This window comes from Diplotaxodon limnothrissa, linkage group LG3 (assembly GCF_057381915.1).
Source record: "Diplotaxodon limnothrissa isolate DT_005_m linkage group LG3, D_limnothrissa_male_GT1.1, whole genome shotgun sequence".
Taxonomy (NCBI): domain Eukaryota; kingdom Metazoa; phylum Chordata; class Actinopteri; order Cichliformes; family Cichlidae; genus Diplotaxodon; species Diplotaxodon limnothrissa.
In genome coordinates, this window is record NC_140598.1 from 54,656,946 (window position 1) to 54,679,926 (window position 22,981).

A 22,981-nucleotide genomic window follows, 5' to 3' on the forward strand; every position below is an offset into this window, starting at 1 on the left:
GAATGATGTTTGAGATCTAGTATGTTATGTAACCAGATCTTTTCACATTTATTTTTAGAATCGAGCAGGTACATGTGCGTCACTTTCAATATTGTTTATAACAAGGTGGGGTTATTTCTTGTGAAACAGCTTCATGCCAGTGAACAATCACGTAGACAAATGGCATCTATCACATTGTTTTTACATTTCTAATCCACTCAGGTAAATTCTGAACCTTTAGTTTGTGATTTAAGTACATCTAACTTACACTGGTAGATGTGATGACATTTTCTACAAAGAAAAATGCTTAATTAGAAATATAGATACCTGTAATATAGCTACATGTAGGGCTGGGTCATATTATACCGTTCACGGTAATACCGGTATAATGTTAGACAACGATAGGAAAATGAAATATCTCGATAGAATATGAGTAAAACGCGCATGCGCAGTTCCTTTGTTTTCATACGCACATGGCCGATCGTTGAGTGAAACAGATAAACCAGAATTGGTTTGTAAAAATGGTGCAACTTCAGTGATGTGGAACTGGTTTGGTGTTTGTCCGTACACGACAAAGCAAATTTTTTTGCAGAACATGCAAGCGGCCGTTGTTATTGTCATATTTGTCGGACTAAGATGCTCTTAAATCTGGGAGTAATCTGGGTCCTAAACCCCCCTCTTCAGGTCAAACGAACACTGCAGCATCACTGAGAGTTAAAAACTGTCTAAATTCTTTCATCTTTAATAAAACGATCAGCATTGCTGCTTTACCAGGTGTAACTATGAAGTTTAACTTCCAGGCATCCATGAAAACAAAATGTATTACATTTCATGGAGTTAGAAGTTCGCAGGAAGCTAGCGGAAGTTAGCTCGCTAGTTTCGCTAGTTACCTAAGCATTATATATCATGTTCTGACTGAGAGATTTCTGAAAAAAATCAAACGTACAGCTCTGCTATCACTTCCAACATAAATGAAGACAGGAAACTAAACAGCAGTGAAGTTTGTAGGGTTACTGAAGTTGGGCTAGCTGGTATATAATGATGTGCTACGTGATCGCTAGCGACACAGCTATGTTAGCATAACATAAACAGTGAAGCTGGAGTACGAACACTAACACTTTTCCACTTATAAAAGTTAACGTGAAGGTTCCTCATGGTTAGAGACAATAGCAAACGCATGGCAGGATGCTGTAAACAGACCAAACTTCTGTCAGGAGAACAACTAAGATAATCCATCCACAATACGAGGTTAGTCATTAATATACTGCAACAACATGGGAATAGAGCAACTGCGAGAGAATTCAACATTAATGAATCAATGGTACAGAAGTGGAGGAAGCAAGAAGAATGAGTTTAATAAAGTTTGATTTCCTGACTGCTTTGTTTCGCTTAATGTGCCTTATAATCCTGTGCACCTTATGGTCTGAAAAATACGTACTGCACACTGAAGTTTAATGTTGCAAAGCACCTCTTTTTAACTTCAGTGGATATTATACATAGTTATGCTCAGGATATGTCAGCCCATTTCTACTGGAAATGCCTTTTGGTTAAATTTTTATAAAGCTTTAATGTACATAAAAACCAGCTTCTTGTTTAAGTGAAAATAAATGGAAGATTGTCTTTTTGCGCTAGTAATGTTGTGGAGTTGTATTTTGTCTCGCATCAATTATATCATCAGTTATATCGTTATCGCAAATTTTCAAATATATATCGTGATAAATATTTTTGGCCATATCGCCCTGCTCTAGCTACATGTAGCACTTGGTGCACTTTAATTAAATCCTCTCAAGTGCTGGAATGGAGAATATTTTAAGTCAAAGTGCAGCAAATCACAGAATATGAAAGAAAAAGAAATCTGCAGACAAGGATACGTTTTAACATAAATGAAAAGTCTAAGATTAAATCAGTTTAAATTAGTAATTAACAGTGTTGGGACTAACTATTAAGTAACGCGTTACAGTAACTACGTTATTATTGTGGTAACGAGCACGGTAACTAGTTATTATGCCAAAACCGGGAACGCGTTACTCATTACTGGGATTTAAATAGGCTCGTTATTCGTTACTTTATGTGGTGGCTATCGCGGAGCTGCCACAGATTCAATAACATTAGCAAGTGTTGGAGGCGAGCAGGTGGATGAAGGAAAACGGAAGCAAGAGGAGAGACCCGAAGCGGCTGCTGGTCCGAGAGTGTCAGGTGAACTGAACTTCAGGTAAGAAGTTATAACCTGCAGTCCATCTGGGTCAGATATGAACCAAGTTTAGGTGGAGTTTATTTTCGTTATGCTGACTTTTTCGTACTGCGTGCTAGCTAGAATGATGGAGTTTCTACAGCTGGGTGGGTGCTATGTTACTGATGTTGAACTTTATTTTGTTCATAAGGTTAATTATTAGAGTTGCCAACCGTCCCGTAAAAAACGGAATCGCCTCGTATTCAGAGAAAATATTACGCGTTTCGTATTGAGGTGAAAAGGAACACAGTTTGTCCCGGATTTCAGCTAGAATGGAAAAAGACACAAAGCTGGAGTTTTTCTGCATCTTTACGCTGTCAGCTGCCTCTTCTCCTCTCATTCTCTCACCCTCCCTCTCCTGTTTCTACTTCAATCATGAAACTGATCAATGATCAGCTGATCGGCTTTTCTCTCTCGTTTATTTATCGCCCACTTTGCGCCAGAAAGAGGAAACCAGCGGATGTCGCGCTAAACAACAGCAGCACTTTTAAGCTTGATCAGCTGTTGTTAGAATTTATTTCATATTACTTTCTACTATCAGCTGATGTTTGCTGGAGCCACAGCTGTAAACCTGCTGGTCATGATGTCGGTTTGGTTATGTGGTGAGAGGGAAACATGAAGATGAAACCAGGAGATGTCCTTACTGAATCATCAGAGCTGTGATGGAGAAACAGGTTTACCTTTTAGGTGACATGAATGAGTTGAAGAGAAGTTATGAACTGTTTCTGAGAGACAAATAACACCAGGATCCTTTTCTAAGTAGCTGACAGCTGGTAACTGTGCAGGGGCGGGTCTAGCAAAGTGTTGCCAGGGGTCCATGTAGGGCATTAAAAGGGAAAGGGGGGCACAAGGAAATAGTTTCTTATTCTCATTTAAAATGTCTCACTTTTAAAAAAATAATTATCTGAATCTTACAACAAACAATTGATAGATTGATACATATATACCATCAGAACAGTGTACATCACTGTCACAACAGCGTTTATTTTCATTCAAAGGCTTTATGATTTTTCCTATAATGGTGGCCCAGTCTCTAGTCAAAATGCCCGGGATGATTTTTTTGTCCCAGTCCAGCTCTGTATGCAGCTCATCTGCAGTCTGGTGTTACCTACATCTTCCTATTCAGAAGTCAGAATTTCCGAGTTCTGAGTACAATCGAAAGCACCACGACTGCAGTTTTTGTGTTGGATGTAAAAAGGAGGCTTGGATAGAATCAGGTGTGGGATTTCTCTTGTGGAAATGTGCACATTATTTTTTCCTTTCTATAGGTGGCACAGTGCACTTGTGGCAAGTAAGCAAGCTAGAAGACTGGCAAACTTGCTGGGTATCCAGTTACGGAAGCAACACATTAACAAGAGAATTCTGAGTAAAACCAAAGCTACTTTCCAAAGTAACTAGTTACTCTGAAAGTAACGAGTAACTTGAAGTAATTGAGTTACTTTTGATAGAAGTAACTAGTAATGTAACTAAGTTACTAACTTAAAGTAACTTACCCAACACTGGTAATTAAACAGGTTATTTTTCAAATCAGGTGAACAAAACAAAGGCAACAAAGAGAACAAAATAATTATTGTAAAATCTTAAAAATATGAGGGAAATGTTATTGAGAAGTAACTATAAACATTAATAATAACATTTGGGTAAATGAACAAATATTAATATGAATATTAATATTTTTTGTAGTAACAGAAACATAAATGCTTTAAAGGTCACGGTCTACGTCAGCTACATGCCATTGGTGCCACATTCACAGACTATTTTTCAGAGCAGCTTCAGTAAAAGCTAAACTAATAATGGAACAGGAAGCCTCCATCAGTACATATCTTTCTCAAATGAAAAATGCATGGGGAGTGTCCAGCACACCCACACATTTTCACCAAGTATATTTTGAAGGGGAACAAAGGGGAAAATGTCTTCACACCAAACTGTGACTGTTGGTGTGATTAGTATTTCAACAGACTGAAAGTCTGTTGACAGTCAGACAGTCATAGTCATACTCAGTAATCCTCATGCACTACTGAGTTTATTAATCTTAATACATATTGATGGACATTGTTTAATCTGTGACATTAAAGGTAATAAAGTTATTGCTGTATTATCTGCATGTATGAGAAAATGTATAAAAAATAAACTTTTTCACTTTTTAATGGGCATGCTGCAGAATTTCTCCAATCAAATATTAACATGTTAATAACTTTTCAACAAGGTAGCTTGAAATTGCTGACATGAAACAAAATGTTTCACATATACAAAACCAAACCTAATAAATTATTCTCAGAAGCTTACAGCTGCAATTTGTTTGAAGTTTGTTTGAAGTTTTTCCTTCTATCATTTAACAGAATCTTTTGAACCATTAGATGTAAAAATAGAATTGACACAAAAGAAACTGAACTGCCCAGACTACCAAGATTACTGAAGAGGAAGAAGACTAGGGGAATGTTTTGCTGCAACCATGGTGAAAAAACAAAAGCAAAAACATTTCACATACTTAGCCTTTCTCATTTAGACATAGTGAAACCCACACTTACACACAAACACTTGATCTGTGGTGCTTCAGCCATTAATCTTGTACAAACACAGACAGAACACTAACAAAAACATAAATGCTATAAAGTTCATTGTCTTTGTCACTGCACATTTGATTGATGTCTCATTGTCAGACTGTGTTCCAACGCTACAGATTATACAATAGGTTTATTAATCTGAGCTGTTTAATGTTGATGGACATCAATTAGCCTATGACTTTCAACTTGTGACTAGGGCTGGGCCATATCATGCCGTTCACGGTAATACCGGTATAATGTTGGGCAATGATAAGAAAGTGAAATATCACGATAAAATATGGGTAAAACGCACATGCGCAGTGCCTTTGTTTTCATACGCACATGGCGGAAAAAGCATGGCGGCGAATGAGAAGGGCGAAAGTGGATCATAAATGAAACGGATGAACCAGAATTGGTTTGTATAAATGCTGCAACTTCAGTGGTGTGAAACTGTTTTAGCTTTCGTCTGTCAGATACACAACAAAGCACTATTTTTGGTAGAGCATGCTAGCGGGCCGTCGTTATTACCGTTTTTTTTGGAAAATACAACACACTTAAAATCAATCCTTTGATTTTTCTGAAAATCGACAGTGCCGCTTATAATCCCGTGTGCCTTATGTATGAATTCTGGTTGTGTTTACTGACCTCGAAACAATTTTATGTACATGGCGCTCGAAAATCTGTAAAATGTTTCAGTACGATTTTGCTAAGCTACGAAGCCGCACCGCTTGATGGACTGTCGTAGGCAGGAGCCTCGCGGAGTGATACGTACTGCGCTTCAACATAATATTACTGTATTGTGTGTGTATAACCTCCTTAAGTTTGGTGGATGTTATACATGGTTATGCTGAGGATAGGTTGGCCAATTTCCACTGGAAATGCCTTTTGGTTAAACTGTCAGCAAGGAATTTGCATTTGCACTGTTACATTTTTATATAACTTTAATGGACAAAAACAGCTGCTTGTTTAAGTGAAAATACATTGATGTTTTTTCTTTGCACTAATAAAATTGCGGAGTTGTAAAGTATTTTGTCTCGTGTCAATTATATCGTCAGTTATATCGTTATCGCAAATTTTCAAATGTATATCGTGATAAATATTTTTGGTCATATTGCCCTGCTCTACTTGTGACTATTGTATTTTCTACAGAATGTATGATAAAAAGCATGAAGATAAATTACATTTTTGCTGCACACTTTTCAAAATCAAATAAGTATAGGTATATAGCACCTTGTTGCTTTGTCATCTTGAAGTGGTCATGTTAACCACGGCTACTTTATTCTTCCTCAGCCAAACAGCAGCACCCATGCGATTGTTTTGCCCCTTTAACCCCAGGTGTTGTGCCAAAAAGTGATCGTCTGCCAGAAAGTGATTGCCGACCGTGGGAGCGCAGCTGCACAAAGCTGTAGCGCCCAGATTACTTACGTAGACAGCTACTTCGGTGCAACTGATATAAGGTGTGGTAAGCTGAAGACAGCTTCAACTGTCTGTTTGTTGAAAAATAGTAACGTGACTGCCCCGCATTTTCTTGTTAGTAACCTTGACGGCGTTGTAACGATAGAAAGAGTAATTAATCAGAAGATTACTCGTTACTGAAAAAAGTAACGCCGTTACTTATAACGCTGTTATTCCCATCACTTTACATAAATAGCACAATAACAGATAGTTAATAGCATGATGTACAAGATGGCGCCGAGTATGGCAGCCTTGTCGCGAGCTCCCCCAAGCAACAGCTTTTTTCTGTGTTTAATTTTACTTTTCCTTCATTTTTTCGCGAGTAGCACATGTCTCCTTGTGTACGACCGACAAACCTTACTGGACATAAAAGACGGTCTTTCTTATAACTTTCCGGAGTTCAAGTTTTGCAACACGGACGCTCCGTTTGCAGACCCCCCATTCATCTCACCTGAGACGCCTTTGTTCTCTGGCCCTGGAGGCCGCAAACGCCGACGCAGAGGGAGAAGATCTGGCGTTCTGGTTCGACTGAGACGGCGCACTAACAGACCACCGTTACCCAGTTTATTACTGGCTAATGTGCAGTCTCTGGAGAGCAAGCTGTGCGAGCTTCGGGCACGGATCTCATTCCAGCGAGAGATGCGGGACTGCTGCGTGATCTGCCTCACAGAAACCTGGCTATCGGACAAGGTACCGGACTCCGCAATACAACTACCGGGGTTCTCCGTGCATCGCGCGGACAGGTCACAGGATCTTACTGGGAAAAGCAGAGGCGGTGGTGTGTGTTTCATGATCAACAACAGCTGGTGTGATTATGCGAACGTGCACCCGGTCAAATCCTCCTGCTCACCGGACCTGGAGTACCTGATGATTAAGTGCCGGCCATTCTGGCTACCGAGGGAATTTACAGCAGTGATTATTACGGCTGTTTACATTCCCCCACAAGCCGACACTGACCGAGCACTCAGGGAACTGTACAGCGCGATCAGCAGCGAGGAAACCGCACACCCAGAGGCAGCGTTTATCACAGCCGGAGACTTTAATAAGGGAAACCTGAAGAAAGTCTCACCCAAACTCCACCAACACATCCATTTTAACACTTGTGGAGATCGGCTACTCGACCACTGCTACACCTCTTTCCGGGATGCGTACAAAGCCCTCCCCCGCGCCCCATTCGGCCAATCAGATCACCGCTCCATCCTGCTCCTGCCCGCCTACAGGCAGAAGCTGAAACAGGAAGCTCCAACCCGGAGGGCGGTGCACTGTTGGACGGACCAATCGGAGTCTGCGCTGCGGGACTGTTTTGATCACGCGGACTGGGAAATGTTTCACGTGGCTGCTAGGGACATTGATGAATACACAGACTCAGTCTGCGGATTTATCAGGAAATGCGTGGAAGATGTCGTCCCATCCAGAACAGTTAAATCCTTCCCAAATCAAAAACCCTGGATTAACGGAGATGTTCGCGCGGCACAGAGCACCGCCTTTGCCTCCGCGAACACATCGAACTACAAACACGCACATTACCAACTCCGGAAGACGATCAAAGCAGCCAAACGTGAGTACAGGGACAGGGTGGAGCAACAGTTTGACAACCCTCGGAGTATGTTGCAGGGACTAAACACGATCACAGACTTTAGAGGGAAAACCAGCACACCGCAGACCACGGCCTCTCTGTGTGAGGATCTAAACGTATTCTACGCTAGATTCGACACAGCGAACACCATGAGACCGGACAGTGTGCGCACCGCGGATGACGTCAGTGCGCACACTGTGTCTGAGGAGGATGTGCGGAGGTGCTTCAGGAAGGTGAACGCACGCAAAGCTACTGGTCCGGACGGGATTCCCGGCCGCGTCCTCAAGTCATGCGCGGCTCAGCTGGCTGGAGTGTTCACACACATCTTCAACCTTTCCCTCTCTCTGTCTGTAGTCCCAGCCTGCTTCAAAATGGCCACCATCGTCCCTGTACCCAAATCCTCCACCATCTCCTCATTGAACGACTGGCGACATGTAGCCCTGACCCCCATCGTGAGCAAATGCTTCGAGAAGCTGGTCAGGGACTTCATCTGCTCTGCACTACCCGACTCACTGGACCCTCTACAGTTTGCATACCGCCACAACAGGTCCACTGATGATGCCATAGCCCTGACACTACATACTGCCCTGTCACACCTGGAGAAGAGAGACACGTATGTGAGAATGCTGTTTGTAGATTACAGCTCAGCATTCAATACCATCGTTCCCTCGAAGCTGGACAGGAAACTGCAGAATCTAGGACTGAGCAGCTCCCTCTGCAGCTGGATCCTTAGCTTCCTGTCTGACAGACGCCAAGTGGTCAGACTGGGCAACATCACCTCATCCCCCGTCACACTGAACACTGGTGCTCCACAGGGGTGTGTACTGAGCCCTCTCCTGTACTCACTCTACACCCACGACTGCACGGCCACTAACAACTCCAACATCATTGTGAAGTTTGCGGACGACACTACAGTGGTGGGTCTTATCACCAACAGTGATGAGACAGCTTACAGGGAAGAGGTCAGCGCCCTGACCCACTGGTGTCAAGACAACCATCTCACCCTCAACGTCGCAAAGACAAAGGAGTTGATAGTGGACTTCCGGAGGTGCAGAGAAGTACACACCCCCATCACCATCAACGGCGCTGCTGTGGAGAGAGTGAGCAGCTTCCGGTTCCTTGGTGTACATCTGGCTGAGGATCTTACGTGGTCAGTACACACAAACAAAACAGTGAAGAAGGCGCAGCAGCGCCTCTTCTTTCTCAGGAGACTGAAAAGATTCGGCATGAGCCCCCGCATCCTCAGGACCTTCTATCACTGTGCCATTGAGAGCATCCTCACTGGATGCATCACCACCTGGTATGGCAACAGCACCGCCTACAACTGCAAAGCTCTCCAGCGAGTAGTGCGGTGCTCTGAACGGATAATTGGAGGTGAGCTTCCCTCCCTCCAAGACATCTACAGGAAGCGCTGCCTGAGGAAAGCGGGGAGGATCATCAAGGACTCCAGTCACCCCAGCCATAAACTGTTCAGACTACTTCCATCAGGAAGGAGGTTCTGCAGCATCCGGTCCCGCACCAGCAGACTGAGAGACAGCTTTTTCCATCAGGCCATCAGACTGCTGAACACTTCATAGACACCTCAGCTTCACTACTGAACTTTAACATTATGCACTCCATACTGTACAGTAACGCCACTGTTTTGCACATGTCTCACTCTGTATATTTTATTTTATATATTTTATTTATTGTTTACTCTATTTAATTTGTAAAATATGTGTATACACACACACACACACACGTAGAAAAATATTTAGTATACACATCCAGAAATGCATATACTATTATATATTGTACATATATTTATTAGTTTCAGATGTAGCCATTCTTGTATTTTGCTTGTTTACATTATTGTATTTTGCACAACTCTGTTGCTTGTGAAGCTCGCACACAAGAATTTCACTCACATGTGCTGTACCAATGTACCTGCACATGTGATGTGACAATAAAAGTGATTTGATTTGATTTGATTAGAGTTTATTCCTGGCGCTTCAGCTCACCCTGCTGGTTAATACATCACTTGTCCAATGCACATTTACAATCACATTGACTACATTCATCCATCAGTATTTTTTTCCAGTGTTTTTTGGATATGTGTGGTACCCCCTAAGGATCAAATAATTATGGGGACAAATGCCCATCGCCATGTGTTTGAAGGCATTTTTGAGGCTCAAAATGTGGTTTTAATGTCAGGGTTACAATTAGGTTATTAGGTAATGTGCAATTCACTTGTATTTTTATTTTTATTCCTATTTATTCTATTTATCCCCTTTATATATTTTATTTATATATGTGTATATATATATATATATAATATTCTGTAACTCTGTAACTTCTGTCGGTGCTGTGCTTTTGGAAACCGAATTTCCCAGAGGAACCCACCCGAGGGATTAATAAAGTTTTATCTTATCTTATCTTAGGTTATGGTTAGATATAGTCTAAGGGTTAGGGAATTATATGTCCTGACTAAGATATGAAAATGTGTGTGTGTGTGTGTGTGTGTGTGTGTGTGTGTGTGTGTGTGTGTGTGTGACCTACTATACTCACCTGCAGAATTAGAACAGATATTTCTCGTGCAGTGGCGGGTAGGTAGGATTTTCTCACAATGACATTAACAGCTTATGCAAGATACACTGAAAAAAAGGGACTGGCCATCTCTTGGATTTATGTAAGCATCTTGCATGTATTTAACACAATTGCCTCATGTTTTAAAGATAAATGTAACTATATAGTGTAAAAACTACATGATATGCAGAAAGGGTGTATTAAATTGTTTATATCATGTTCAGGTGAAGTAAGTCAATAAGATAGCAACGTTAAATCTCGTGAAACCACGCGTGATTTCATCTCGCGGGCTTTGGATCGTGGTTTAAAAAATGCATCCATCTCAGTCAAGTCGAGCAGCCAACTCTACGTTTTTTGGTATGTCTTGATTTTTTGAATTAATATTTACCATATTTCAGCCAAATGTAGTTAAACGTCTAAAGTGCCGCCATGTAACATGCTAAAAAAGAGCCGTTAGCTTATTTGCTGTTTTATCTGTTATCAAAGAATTGGCGCTTTTTCATTTGAATTTGTCTTTGGCACAAGAGCCGTAATATCACATTAAACCTAATTACGAGGCACTCATAACATAATTTGGTTTTCTGTGTGAATAGATTTGTCAACTGACTCTTCAGTTACATTGTGTATTTACTGCACCGTGGTGTTAGTGAGATTTTGGACATTGAACAGCTTTAGCTAATATCATCAGCGGTATTATGCTAGCTTACATCCCTACCCCTCCTGCCCTCACCTGCTGTCCTTTTGTTTTTGTTTTTGTTGATGCACATTGAGAGACCACATCTATTCTGCATTTCACCAGGAGTCAGCTGATGGATTGTGGGTTCAAGGTGTTATGGTAAGAAAGTATATTCTATTTTCGCTTAAGGTTTCTGTAACTTAATTATAATAGGTTTTTTATAATTATTAGGTGCATGCATACTCAAATAGACCACCCTATTAATACAACTGAGAAATCCAAAATCTGCCATAGGTTTGACTTATACCTGTATGTATTGTCAGAAAGGTGATTACTGGACTCACATTAATGCACACTTGAACTAAAATGAGGTTGTAACTTGTGGGTTCTTGGGTTGCAAATCAGAAATAAACATCTTTGGATTTTTTTAATCCCATAAGATCTGGAAACACAGTTTTTATTCAACAAAACATTACTGATTATTAACCAAGCACAGTGCCTGCTGTTATTTCAAAATAATTTTATGTCATTTCAGATGAAATGCAGCATTCCAGTGCATCCCAACCATGCCTTTACAGGTTTCTGACGGAGCTGAGTTTCTCTCTGACAGTCTGCTGAAAGTGTTTGCAAAGTGATCGGGGGAACAGGGCACAAAGCTAAAGGATGTAGCTGCCATGATGACAGTAAGAACTTTAAAATTCTTTAACTACAAAGTGTATATGTATTGCATTAGGTCAGTAAAAGATTTTTATGCTGCATCCATTGAAACAGTCAACTATTACCTGTGAGTACTGATTCCACCGAAAGGATGCCATAATTTTCGTCATGCATTTACTGGCCCACTGAGAAAAATTGATCTTTTTAAAAAAACAAATGTTCTGGAAACTATATATCCATAAAGTTGATGTCAAACAGGAACTTTTGATATTGCTTTGTAGATGCTGGTGTTGCATGTTGACTGGTTTAAGTTTTGGTCTGGGATCATTTTCTTCTGTGCTACTGAAAAGTTCACAAATCTCTGTTTTCTTTGTTATAATACTTTAGGATGACATTAATGCTCAAAGGGAGTCTCATCAAAGTGCTCCGCATCTGTGTGAAAGACAATTGCAACATCTTGGTGCAGGAGTTCATGGTGAGTGTTTTATGAGTAGATTGTGGCTTTGCAACATTTTAAAATGCATTTAGTTATCCACTTGATCCTCATTGGACCAGTTAGGACCAGTAGTCCTCTTTAATAATTTGAAGTTCACATGAGGCCTGGTAGTGAACTCAGCCGCCGGCCCTTGAGGCCCCACCCCTGTATTAGGGGTCACATCAGTGTGAAAAAACTTTAAATTTGTCATTCTAGTGAACAAAGGAAAATCCCACCAATATTTACATTAGCTTTTGTTTGAAAAAAAAAAAAGACCAACAGCTAACCAAATTGTGGGGCTGAAAGTCTAAATTCTAACATCTTCTGAGTGACAAAACCTGGATTTCTGATGGGCCGGTGTCTTTCTAAGAAAAACTAATGTAAAGCATTTGAAATTATGTTTTTCACCCTCTCTTAGAAACTCTGTTAGACCATGAATGGCAGCATGGCAGGCCACTCTTTGGCTATAGCTATTTACTATGTTGCTTGCATTGGTTTAAATTACTCTAACATTCGAACTGGTAGATTCAAAAGAGATGAGTTTAAAAAGGAATCTTAAAGAAATGTTTTGTGTTTAACCAGGACTTGACTGAGGCCACTGCACAGATTGAGAAAACCACAATGAACATCTGTCTCCAGAGGATGCACCAGGCAATGACTTTTCTGACGTTGGCATCATCATCGAGGGTATAGTAGTTCTTCAAGATCTGGATAACGTGACCTTTGCAGTAGCCATGCTGTTTGGACCTTTTTTATTCCTTCAATATGAGTTACCCATCACAACTCTGCTACACTTTTGAGGTGATTCAAAGGGTGGTAATGGAGTTGGAAGCAACTCAGCTCTCAAGAAAAGCTCACAACTAAGACAAAACTGCTCCTGCAACGAAGCTCACTGTTATGCATGTGAGGTGACCAGCTCTAGGTGAGAAGACATTTAAATCTCACACTTGTTCTGCTGCATTTTTGAAGCTCAATTCCAGGAACAGATCGCAGGGTTCATTTTTATATACACTGCAACTGCCATGAGGACGAGCCGTTTTTTTGTTGTTGTTGTTGTTTGTTTTTCCTTTTGCTCTGTACAAGTTCTCTGTCTGTTTGGCAGCATTTTTAAATTTCTCTTTGTATTTTTTCTTTCTTTTACTAGTGAAGAGATGTAGCATGAACAGTTATGCAGTCTAAATATCCCATATGGGCCGTGTGAAATGGTATTTTCAGTTTCATTCAGTTGAAGTAAGGAACGTTGAATATTTCTAAGCTTGCTGTTTTGAACCAAGATGTCACAGTATGATCAGTGCCGTAATTTTTGACAGTCACTGTATCAATGTTATTTTTGCATCTCTTGAATAAAGGTTTTGACCTGCAAGTGCTAATTTCTTTAGTTATTGGGGTAAAATGGGTAATGTTAATAGGAAGGTGTTTGCCAATTCAGTAACCTAATTTAATGTTAATGGAAACTAACATTACCTCAAATTGTTTAGTTATAATTGTTGTTTAACTGAATCTTGACGTCAGAGGCCTTAAATAGAATGTTTTGTATTGTTCTTTCCCAACATTTTTCAAAAGAAAGAGTCTAATTTCTTTGCTGTGATTGATTCCAGAGAACACGGAAGAACTGACATTATTTAACTGTTGGTTTATATAGATTCAGTAGTGGAGTAATGTCAGTTTAATTCTTTACCTACTGTCAATGCAGTGAAATTAGACATTTTGTTTTGAAAGGTTACTGGTGGATGCCAGCAACCATCTTGGAAGAGAACAATATAATCTGTTATAAGGCCTCCATTTGAAAATTGTGTATTTGATACTAGAATATAATAGCAAAATGTAATTTGAAGATAACATGTAGTATTTAAGTGACCAAGTAGTATTGGGTAAAAGTTATTGAATGGTGTTGGGATAAAGTGAGAAAATTGTGAAGGATTAAAATATTTCAAGAGCTCAAATTACTTCATCAAAACATGTTTAAGTCACATTTTATCAACACAAATTGCACAGGTTTATTGAACATGAATAAATTGTGTTAATTTAACTCAATTGTTTAAGTTGCTGCCAAAGCAAAACATCTGTGTGCAACAAATGTCCACCATTGAATTAAGTAAATCCAACAACATATTTTTTTCAGTGTAGGGGAGGAGCAAACTTATAAAAGCTTCCATGACCCCCTTCTATTTAAATCATTAGTCTTGGTGCACGGTGTACTGTGCAATCTCTATGTTCTCTAAAAAAAATTCCTCTGGGAACAGATTTACTGTCAATGAAATTTTGGCACAAGTCTTTGACAGTGAAAGTGACATAGAAGTGAATGTGTTTGAGACAGAGGATTGTGTTGAGGAGGACGCCGATTTTGAGGAATTCTCATCCGATGAGAATCCCCCAACCCATTTGTGGCACATTAGTATATGTGAGGGGGCAGACTCCTCACACTGAAAAAAATATGTTGTTGGATTTACTTAATTCAATGGTGGACATTTGTTGCACACAGATGCTTTGGCAGCAAATGAAAAAATTGTGTTAAATTAACACAAGTTATTCGCTTTCAATAAACCTATAAATTTTGTCTTGATAAAATGTGAATGAGACATGTTCTGTTGAAGTAATTTGAAGTCTTGGAATATTTTATTCTTTCATAATTTTCTCACTTTAATCCAACACTATTGAGTAACTTTTACCCAACACTAATTGGTCACTTAAATACTACACGTTATCTTCGTTTAACAATGTGTTATTATATTCTAGTATCAAGTACACATTTTTTAATGTAAGCTTTATAACATATCGCACTCTTTCTTTCAAGATGGTAACCTGAGTGGGGAGAAAAAATAAATAAACTAAAAGGTCTAATATCTATGCCATGATTGACTTGACAAAACACAGAAAAACACAGGTTACCTCTTTGAAAGAGAACAGTAATACAAAAAATTCTGCTTAAGGTTTTAAGATTAAATGAACAATTACAATTGTAAATAATTTAACATAATGTTAGTTACCATTAATTCTAAAATTACTGGATTGGGAAACACCTACCTATTAACCTTATCATTAACATTATGCATTTTGCCCTAATTACTAAAAAAAGAAAAAAATACCACTTGCAAGTCAAAACCTTTATTAAAGAGCCACAGAAATAACAGTGATAGAGTGACTTAAAAAAAATTAACAAATACGAAAAAAGTTTCAAAAATTCCAGCAATGATCATACTGAAACATCTTGGTTTAAAAGATAAAACCATCAAAGCAATCTTAGACCAACTAAATTAAACCTAAAATGCTGTTTCACACAGCCATGATGGGACTATTTGGGGTGAACAATCCTACATTTCTTCACTTTTAAAAACAAATAAACCAAAATCTAAAAATGCTGCCAATTAGAAAACTTGAACAGAGAGCAAAAAGGAAAAAACAAAACCAAGCCAGGCCCCATCTATATGGCATTTACAAAGTACACAATAGTGAACATTTGTCGTTGATATCGAACCTCCAAAATGCAGGAGAACAAGTGAGAGAGCAAACCACCTCACATGCCGAGCAACAGTGAACTTTCTTTACATGAGCAGTTTTGTCTTTAAATTTTGGGCTTTTCTTGAGAGCTGAGTTGCATCCAATTCCATTACCACCTTCTGAATGACCTCAAAGGTGTAGCGGAGCTGTGATGGGTAACTCATGTTCAACGAGTAAAACAGTCCAAAAAGCATGGCAACTGCAAGGGCCACACTATCCAAATCCTGAAGAACCACCACACCCTCGATGATGATGCCAACATCAGGACAGTCATTGCCTGGCGTATCTCTGGAGACATAAATGCCCACCGTTGTTTTCTCTATAGCAGTCAGTGCAGTGGCCTCGGTCATGTCCTGGTTAAAGATAAAACATTTCTTTAAGATTCCTTTTTTAGGCAAATCCTCTTTTTTACATGCAGTGCCCTGTCCTGCTGCCATTCATGATCTGTTTCTAAACGAAAAAAAAAACAACAACAAATAGAACACACACGCACAAAGTTTTTTTTTTTTTTTCAAATGAAGGGCATTCAAGGTCTACATTAGTCTTTTGTTAGAAAGACATTGGCCCACCAGCAAGCCAGGCTATGTCACTCAGAAGAATTTAGATTTTCTTTCAGCCTCACAGTTGGGCAATTTTTTTTTCCAAACAAAAGCGATGTAGCGAACAAGTTTAACCTTTTGTTTTAATCTCAGTGTTAGAATCTCTTTGCCATATTATTAAAGAGGACTTACTAGGCCTGCCTAGTCCAAGGAGAATTAAATGGCTATCTGAATACATTTTGAAACGTTGCAAAGCCACAATCTACTCATAAAACACTCACCATGTACTCCTGCACCAAGATGTCAGGATTTTCATTCAGATAGAAGCACAGTCCTTTGATGAGGGACTCCCTTCGAGCATCAATGTCATCCTTAAGAATTATAACAAAGAAAAAAATAGATACATTTTCAGTAGCATAGAAGAAAGTGATCAAAGACAGTGTTTTTGAACCAGTCATCAACATGCAACACCAGCAAAACAATTTTCAAAAGTTTGACATTCTTTTTTGGGAGTGGACTAAATAGTTTCCAGATCATATAAAAAAGATAAATTTTTCACAGTGGGACACTAAATGCATGACGAAAATGATAGGGTCCTTTCAGTAGAATTGGTACTCACAAGTAAAAGTTGAGCTTTGCAAAGGATGCAACGTATAAATCTTTTACTGACCTAATGCAATGCATATACACTTTGTAGTTAAATAATTTAAAAGTTCTTACTGTCATCATGGCAGTTACATCCTTTATCTTCCTGCCCTGCTCCCCTGATCGCGTTGCAAACACTTTCAGGAGACTTTCGGAGAGATAGTCAAGCTGCGACAGAAACCTTGACTGTAAAGTCATGGTTGTGATGCGTTTGAACTCTGCGTTTATCTGAAACAACGTGAAATTATTTTAAAATAATGGCTGGTATAGAGCATAGTTCTTCATCTGGACTCTGCTATGCAATATATGGACACACATCCTAATAAAGTCAAGCACTCCCATATGAAAAAGAAATAGAAAAAACTTATTAAAGACTTGCATCAGATTTGGCTTGCTTGATATAGTAAATCACATAAGGCTTATATGATTTACTCATGAAAGTGGCCACTTTCATATATTATTTTAGTAAGTATCCAAAAGTTTCATTTATATAATTTTTCAAGGGATCTTATATCTGTTTTCTCTCTTGTATGCTTTTCATACAAGTTTCACACAAGACAGATACAAACTTTAGAATATTTATATATATCTTTTCCATATGGACTACCTTTACACATTAACACATCTATGACACAACTAGTTAATCCTCTCGAGGCAGGCGTTGCCGATTTGTAACAGTTAAAAGCTAACAACCTGATTACCCCACATACATATTTTATGAGGGTTTTTTTTACTCAGAAGTACCACTGCGGGACTTGGTTGTGCATTAGCAACAAAAACTTAATTTGAGCCTGAGAGGTTTAATGCTTTTTTTTTTTTTTGCTGTCCTCTTTTCCGTACTTAAATTACCTCTGCTGGGAAGAAAAGAGCCGGCCATCTCTCTTGTACATTTCTGATCATGGGAGCATCAAAAATGACTTCTTGTCTTCTCAATGCATATGTTCTGTTCATTTTATCCATGACTGTCTCTCTGTTGTTGCGCCTCTTCACATCGGAAAGGAGTTCAACCCTCATCTTCTCAAGGGACTGTTCACTTTCTCAAGTGGAAAAGAGGGGCAGTAATCCACTTCACCCCTCTTTGGTCGCTTAACGGCAGAAGCAGGGGAACATTTCTCAGCTGGCTTATTTTTCAAAGAATTCACACATACTTCAGGACATCCTATTTTGCGGAGATGTGTGCGGTAGTTTGATAACTTGCATTTGAGGCTCAACTTCCATCCCGCATAGCCACTGTGTGAGCCTTTTTCTTTTAAACATGGATACTTCAGGATGAGTGCCTCTGCAACTTGGTCAAACTTACTGTCTGTGAGGTAGACTGTGTGCTTGACTACCTCCTGGATTAAACCCTCCAAAATGTCGGACTTCAGCTTTGGATCAGGGATCAGCAGCATCCCATTTTCTTTGAAAGCTACATGGGCCTGCGCAAGCTTAATTTCAGCATCATATGTGAAACGGGGAATGCAGAACAAATCTGGCCACGAAGACCGTGATGATGTAGACTCTGGAGATGAAAGAGTCACGGTGCTGTCACCAGAAGTAGATGTGTCATCAAGAGCACTGGTTGATGGAAAAGAAAATGTGTCTTCACCTTGGTCTTGAGGTTGGAAGGATGTGTATACAATTTTGATTGTCACTTTGTCTTGGATTTCTTCCATTGAAGTTAAGTTCACAAACTCGTTGCCAAAAAGTGTGTCCATGAACTGCAATCGGAAGGGTTCCATTATTTTGCACTGAGTCTTTATTTCAGCTTCCAGTTCAGCAACAGTTGAAGGCAGACCAGCAGAAATCATGACCCTCTGACTACTGTCTGGTCCAAGGATAACTCTGAGAATAGCTGGAGCCGTCATGGTCATTCTTCACTGTCTGTTAGGAAAGAATAGGAAAATGTAATTACAATCAGTTTTATAACAAACCTCATATTTTATCATTATAACACTAATACAACTTAACTCTGGGGAAAAAAAAACACCAGTTTGTGTGCCCAAGGTATCAGCAGAGTGAAGCTGACCCCCCACCCACTTGAAACGTAAAGGCAAATAGGCGGAGCGGTTAGTGCTACGTTTGTGCTGATTTGTGCAGGTAAAATTAGCGTTTGTGCTGCTACGGTTTCCGAGATATTAAAAGTTATATTTTTTGCTGATGACATCACCATCCCCCCAGACTGCTCCAAAACAAACCAAAATGGTCTACTTTTTTAGTGCTACGTTTGTGCTGATTTGTGCAGGTAAAATTAGCGTTTGTGCTGCTACGGTTTCCGAGATATTAAACTTTATTTTATAGGTCATTCAAAGGTCACCATCCCCCCAGACTGCTCCAAAACGGGCCAAAATGGTCTACTTTTTTAGTGCTACGTTTGTGCTGATTTGTGCAGGTAAAATTAGCGTTTGTGCTGCTTCTGTTTTAAAGATATTAATGAAAATGAAAAGGTCAACCAGCCCCCCCACATTACCCAAATCCAACAAAAGTGGTATCAAACGTTTGTGCTACGTTTGTGCTGGTTTGTGCTGCAAAGATTTTCGTTTGTGCTGCTATCATTTTAAAGATATTAATAAAAATTTCTAGAGGTCATCAGAGGTCAACCAGCCCCCCCACATTAATTAAATCAAACAAAATGGGTGTCAATCAACTGTGCTACGTTTGTGCTGGTTTGTGCTGCTAAAATTTTCGTTTGTGTTGCTTCTGTTTTAAAGATATTAATGAAAATGTAAAGGTCAAAAGGTCAACCAGCCCCCCCACATTACCCAAATCCAACAAAAGTGGTATCAAACGTTTGTGCTACGTTTGTGCTGGTTGGTGCTGCAGAAATTTTTGTTTGTGCCGTTATTATTTTAAAGATATTAACAAAAATTTCTAGAGGTCAACCAGCCCCCCCATATTAATGGAATCAAACAAAATTGATGTCAAACGTTTGTGCTGGTTTGTGCTGCAAAAATGCTTGTTTGTGCTGCTAACATTTTAAAATGTTTAATAAAATAACGTCTTGATGCGTGCTTAATCATCCAGGTAAGTAAATCCCAAAAGGTTGATTCTGTTCATCTGGACATTTTCAGTTGGAGAAACGTTTCGTCACTCATCCAAGTGACTTCTTCAGTCTCAGCTGACTGCAGGTTTCCCCAACCTTATAAACACCCGTGAGTGAAGTTGCCCCCCTACCTTCTTCAAATCGAACAAAATTGATGTCAAACATTTGTCCTGCAAATTATTTTGTTTGTGCAGGTTATGTTTCCCTAATTTTATAAACAGTACATGTACAGTGAGAGAGAGATGTTACATCTGTCTTCACTTGCATCCCAGTCATAGAAGCGTTGGAGGTCGTTCATAAGAGATTACAGGATCATCCCAACCTCAGCAACAGGACCACTCTCAGCACTGATCAGTTGTGTTTGCTTTTGGAACTGTGTCTTAATTCCACCTATTTTGCATAAGGGTCAGTACAGGCAGAAATCTAGGTGTGCCATGGGTTCCCACAGGCCCCTGCTCAAAGTCAACAAACCAGTTCGTAAGCAGGTACAGGTGTGGCCAGAAGGGTCCTCAGAGGGACTGCTTTTCCACCACAGGCCGCCACACACGACAACACCACAGACTTTCAGGAATATACAGAAACTGTCACTGCCTACATCCCAAAATGCATCGATGATGTCACAGAGACCAGGACTATCACTGTCTGGGCCAATCAGAAACCGTGGCTCACAGGTCAGGTTTAAATGCTCCTAAAGTTGAAAAATGCAAGCCTTCAGAGCCGGAATTAGGTGAGTCTAAGAACAGCAAGGGCAAACCTGTCACGTGGCATCAGTTACAGCAAAGCTTCAGCGACAGCAGAGATACTTGGAGGCAGTGGCAAGAAATACAAACCATCACAGACTACAAGCCCACTCTACAGACCGTGGTGACACAATCCCCAGACAGTGTGTGGAGATCCCTCCACCATCATTACTGAACCCAAGAAGTCATCTATCTCCTGCTTTAAGGACTACCGTCCTGTCAAACTGACCTCCATCATTATTAAGTTAAGTGCTTTGAACGGTTAGTCATGCATCAAATCAAATTATTGCTTTCCCCCAACCTGGATCCATTTCAGTTCGCATACCGGTCAAAACGCTCAACCTATGATGGAATTTCAACTGCCCCTCACTCAGCCCTCACACATCTGAACACTAGAGACTCATATGTCAGAGTGCTGTTCATAGACTTCAGTTCAGCATTCAACACCATCATTCCCCAGCAACTCATTCACAAACTGGATCTGCTGGGGATCAGCACCTTGCTGTATAACGGGCTGCTAGATTTCTTGACAGGAAGACAGCAGACAGTACGGGTCGACAGCAACACCTCCAGCCCAAGAACACGGAATACGGGGGCTCCCCAAGGATGTGTGTTGAGCTCCCTTCTCTTCACTCTGCTGACCCACGACGAGATCTACTACAGGGGTGAAGTTAACCATCTGCCAGAGTGGTACAGCAACAACAACCTGTCCCTGAATGTGGAGAAGACCAACAGCGACTCTACTTCCTCTGCAAACTGAGAAGCACAAGAGATTCAACCCCCATTATGAGCACCTTTTACAGAGGCACAGTTGAGAGTATCCTCACCAGCTGCATCACTGTGTGGTATGACTCCTGCATTGGGTTCTGCAGGAAAAAATGACAACGGGTAGTGAGAGCAGCTGAGAGCATTGTGGGGACCTCTCTTGCCTCCCTCCCCAGGAGATCTACTGCACCTGCCTCATCTGGAAGGTCGTCTCCATTACAGGTGACTCCACTCATCCCTTCAACAGCGTCTTCAGTTTGCTGCCATCAGGAAGGATACTGAAGAGCCTCCGGGCCAGAACCAGCAGACTGAGAGACGGCTTCGTCCATTGGGCTGTCAGGATGCTGACCATCTCTGAATCGAGAAGGGGGGCCCAAGGGTACATCTTTCGCCATCCTACAATGCTGTGATTGTAGCCATTCCCCACTTTCTGTGAATGGTACTCATGGCCATTGATCAATAGGCTTTGATTAGTTGTCATTGATCAATGGTCGTAAGAATTTGCATACTAACAATCATGGAATTAACCCCCCGGCACATTGTTCATTCAGTGGCGCTAGTTTCCTTCACTATGCAAATGTACTGTTTATATGGTTGGGGAAACCTACAGTCAGCTGAGACTGAAGAAGTCACTTGGATGAGTGACGAAACGTTTCTCCAACTGAAAATGTCCAGATGAACAGAATCAACCTTTTGGGATTTACTTACCTGGATGATTAAGCACGCATCAAGACGTTATTTTATTAAACATTTTAAAATGTTAGCAGCACAAACCAGCACAAACGTTTGACATCAATTTTGTTTGATTCCATTAATATGGGGGGGCTGGTTGACCTCTAGAAATTTTTGTTAATATCTTTAAAATAATAACGGCACAAACAAAAATTTCTGCAGCACAAACCAGCACAAACGTAGCACAAACATTTGATACCACTTTTGTTGGATTTGGGTAATGTGGGGGGGCTGGTTGACCTTTTGACCTTTACATTTTCATTAATATCTTTAAAACAGAAGCAGCACAAACGAAAATTTTAGCAGCACAAACCAGCACAAACGTAGCACAGTTGATTGACACCCATTTTGTTTGATTTAATTAATGTGGGGGGGCTGGTTGACCTCTGATGACCTCTAGAAATTTTTATTAATATCTTTAAAATGATAGCAGCACAAACGAAAATCTTTGCAGCACAAACCAGCACAAACGTAGCACTAAAAAAGTAGACCATTTTGGCCCGTTTTGGAGCAGTCTGGGGGGATGGTGACCTTTGAATGACCTATAAAATAAAGTTTAATATCTCTGAAACCGTAGCAGCACAAACGCTAATTTTACCTGCACAAATCTGCACAAACGTAGCACTAAAAAAGTAGACCATTTTGGTTTGTTTTGGAGCAGTCTGGGGGGATGGTGATGTCATCAGCAAAAAATATAACTTTTAATATCTCGGAAACCGTAGCAGCACAAACGCTAATTTTACCTGCACAAATCTGCACAAACGTAGCACTAAAAAAGTAGACCATTTTGGCCCGTTTTGGAGCAGTCTGGGGGGATGGTGACCTTTGAATGACCTATAAAATAAAGTTTAATATCTTGGAAACCGTAGCAGCACAAACGCTAA

The 22,981-nt window shown here is 40.2% G+C and overlaps 1 protein-coding gene across 1 annotated transcript; it reads right to left on the reverse strand.

Moving 5' to 3' along the window:
- Positions 1-15,698: 15,698 nt before the first annotated feature.
- On the reverse strand, positions 15,699-18,412 carry LOC146636618 (uncharacterized). The gene is made up of 5 exons (XM_085350357.1): positions 18,400-18,412; positions 17,688-18,276; positions 16,914-17,066; positions 16,475-16,564; positions 15,699-16,007 (listed from the first exon to the last, which is right to left on the reverse strand). The coding sequence occupies exons 2-5, from the start codon at positions 17,850-17,852 to the stop codon at positions 15,699-15,701; spliced, it is 717 nt and encodes a 238-aa protein (XP_085206483.1). The 5' UTR covers positions 17,853-18,276; positions 18,400-18,412.
- Positions 18,413-22,981: the final 4,569 nt, after the last annotated feature.

Coding starts and splice junctions, on each gene's coding strand:
- LOC146636618 (XM_085350357.1), bottom strand. CDS start 17,852: ATGAGGGTTGAACTCCTTTCCGATGTGAAGAGGCGCAACAACAGAGAG. Junction 17,067..17,687: donor CTCTTTTCTTCCCAGCAGAG/GTAATTTAAGTA, acceptor ACGTTGTTTCAG/ATAAACGCAGAGTTCAAACG. Junction 16,008..16,474: donor TCTTGGTGCAGGAGTACATG/GTGAGTGTTTTA, acceptor ATCTTTAACCAG/GACATGACCGAGGCCACTGC.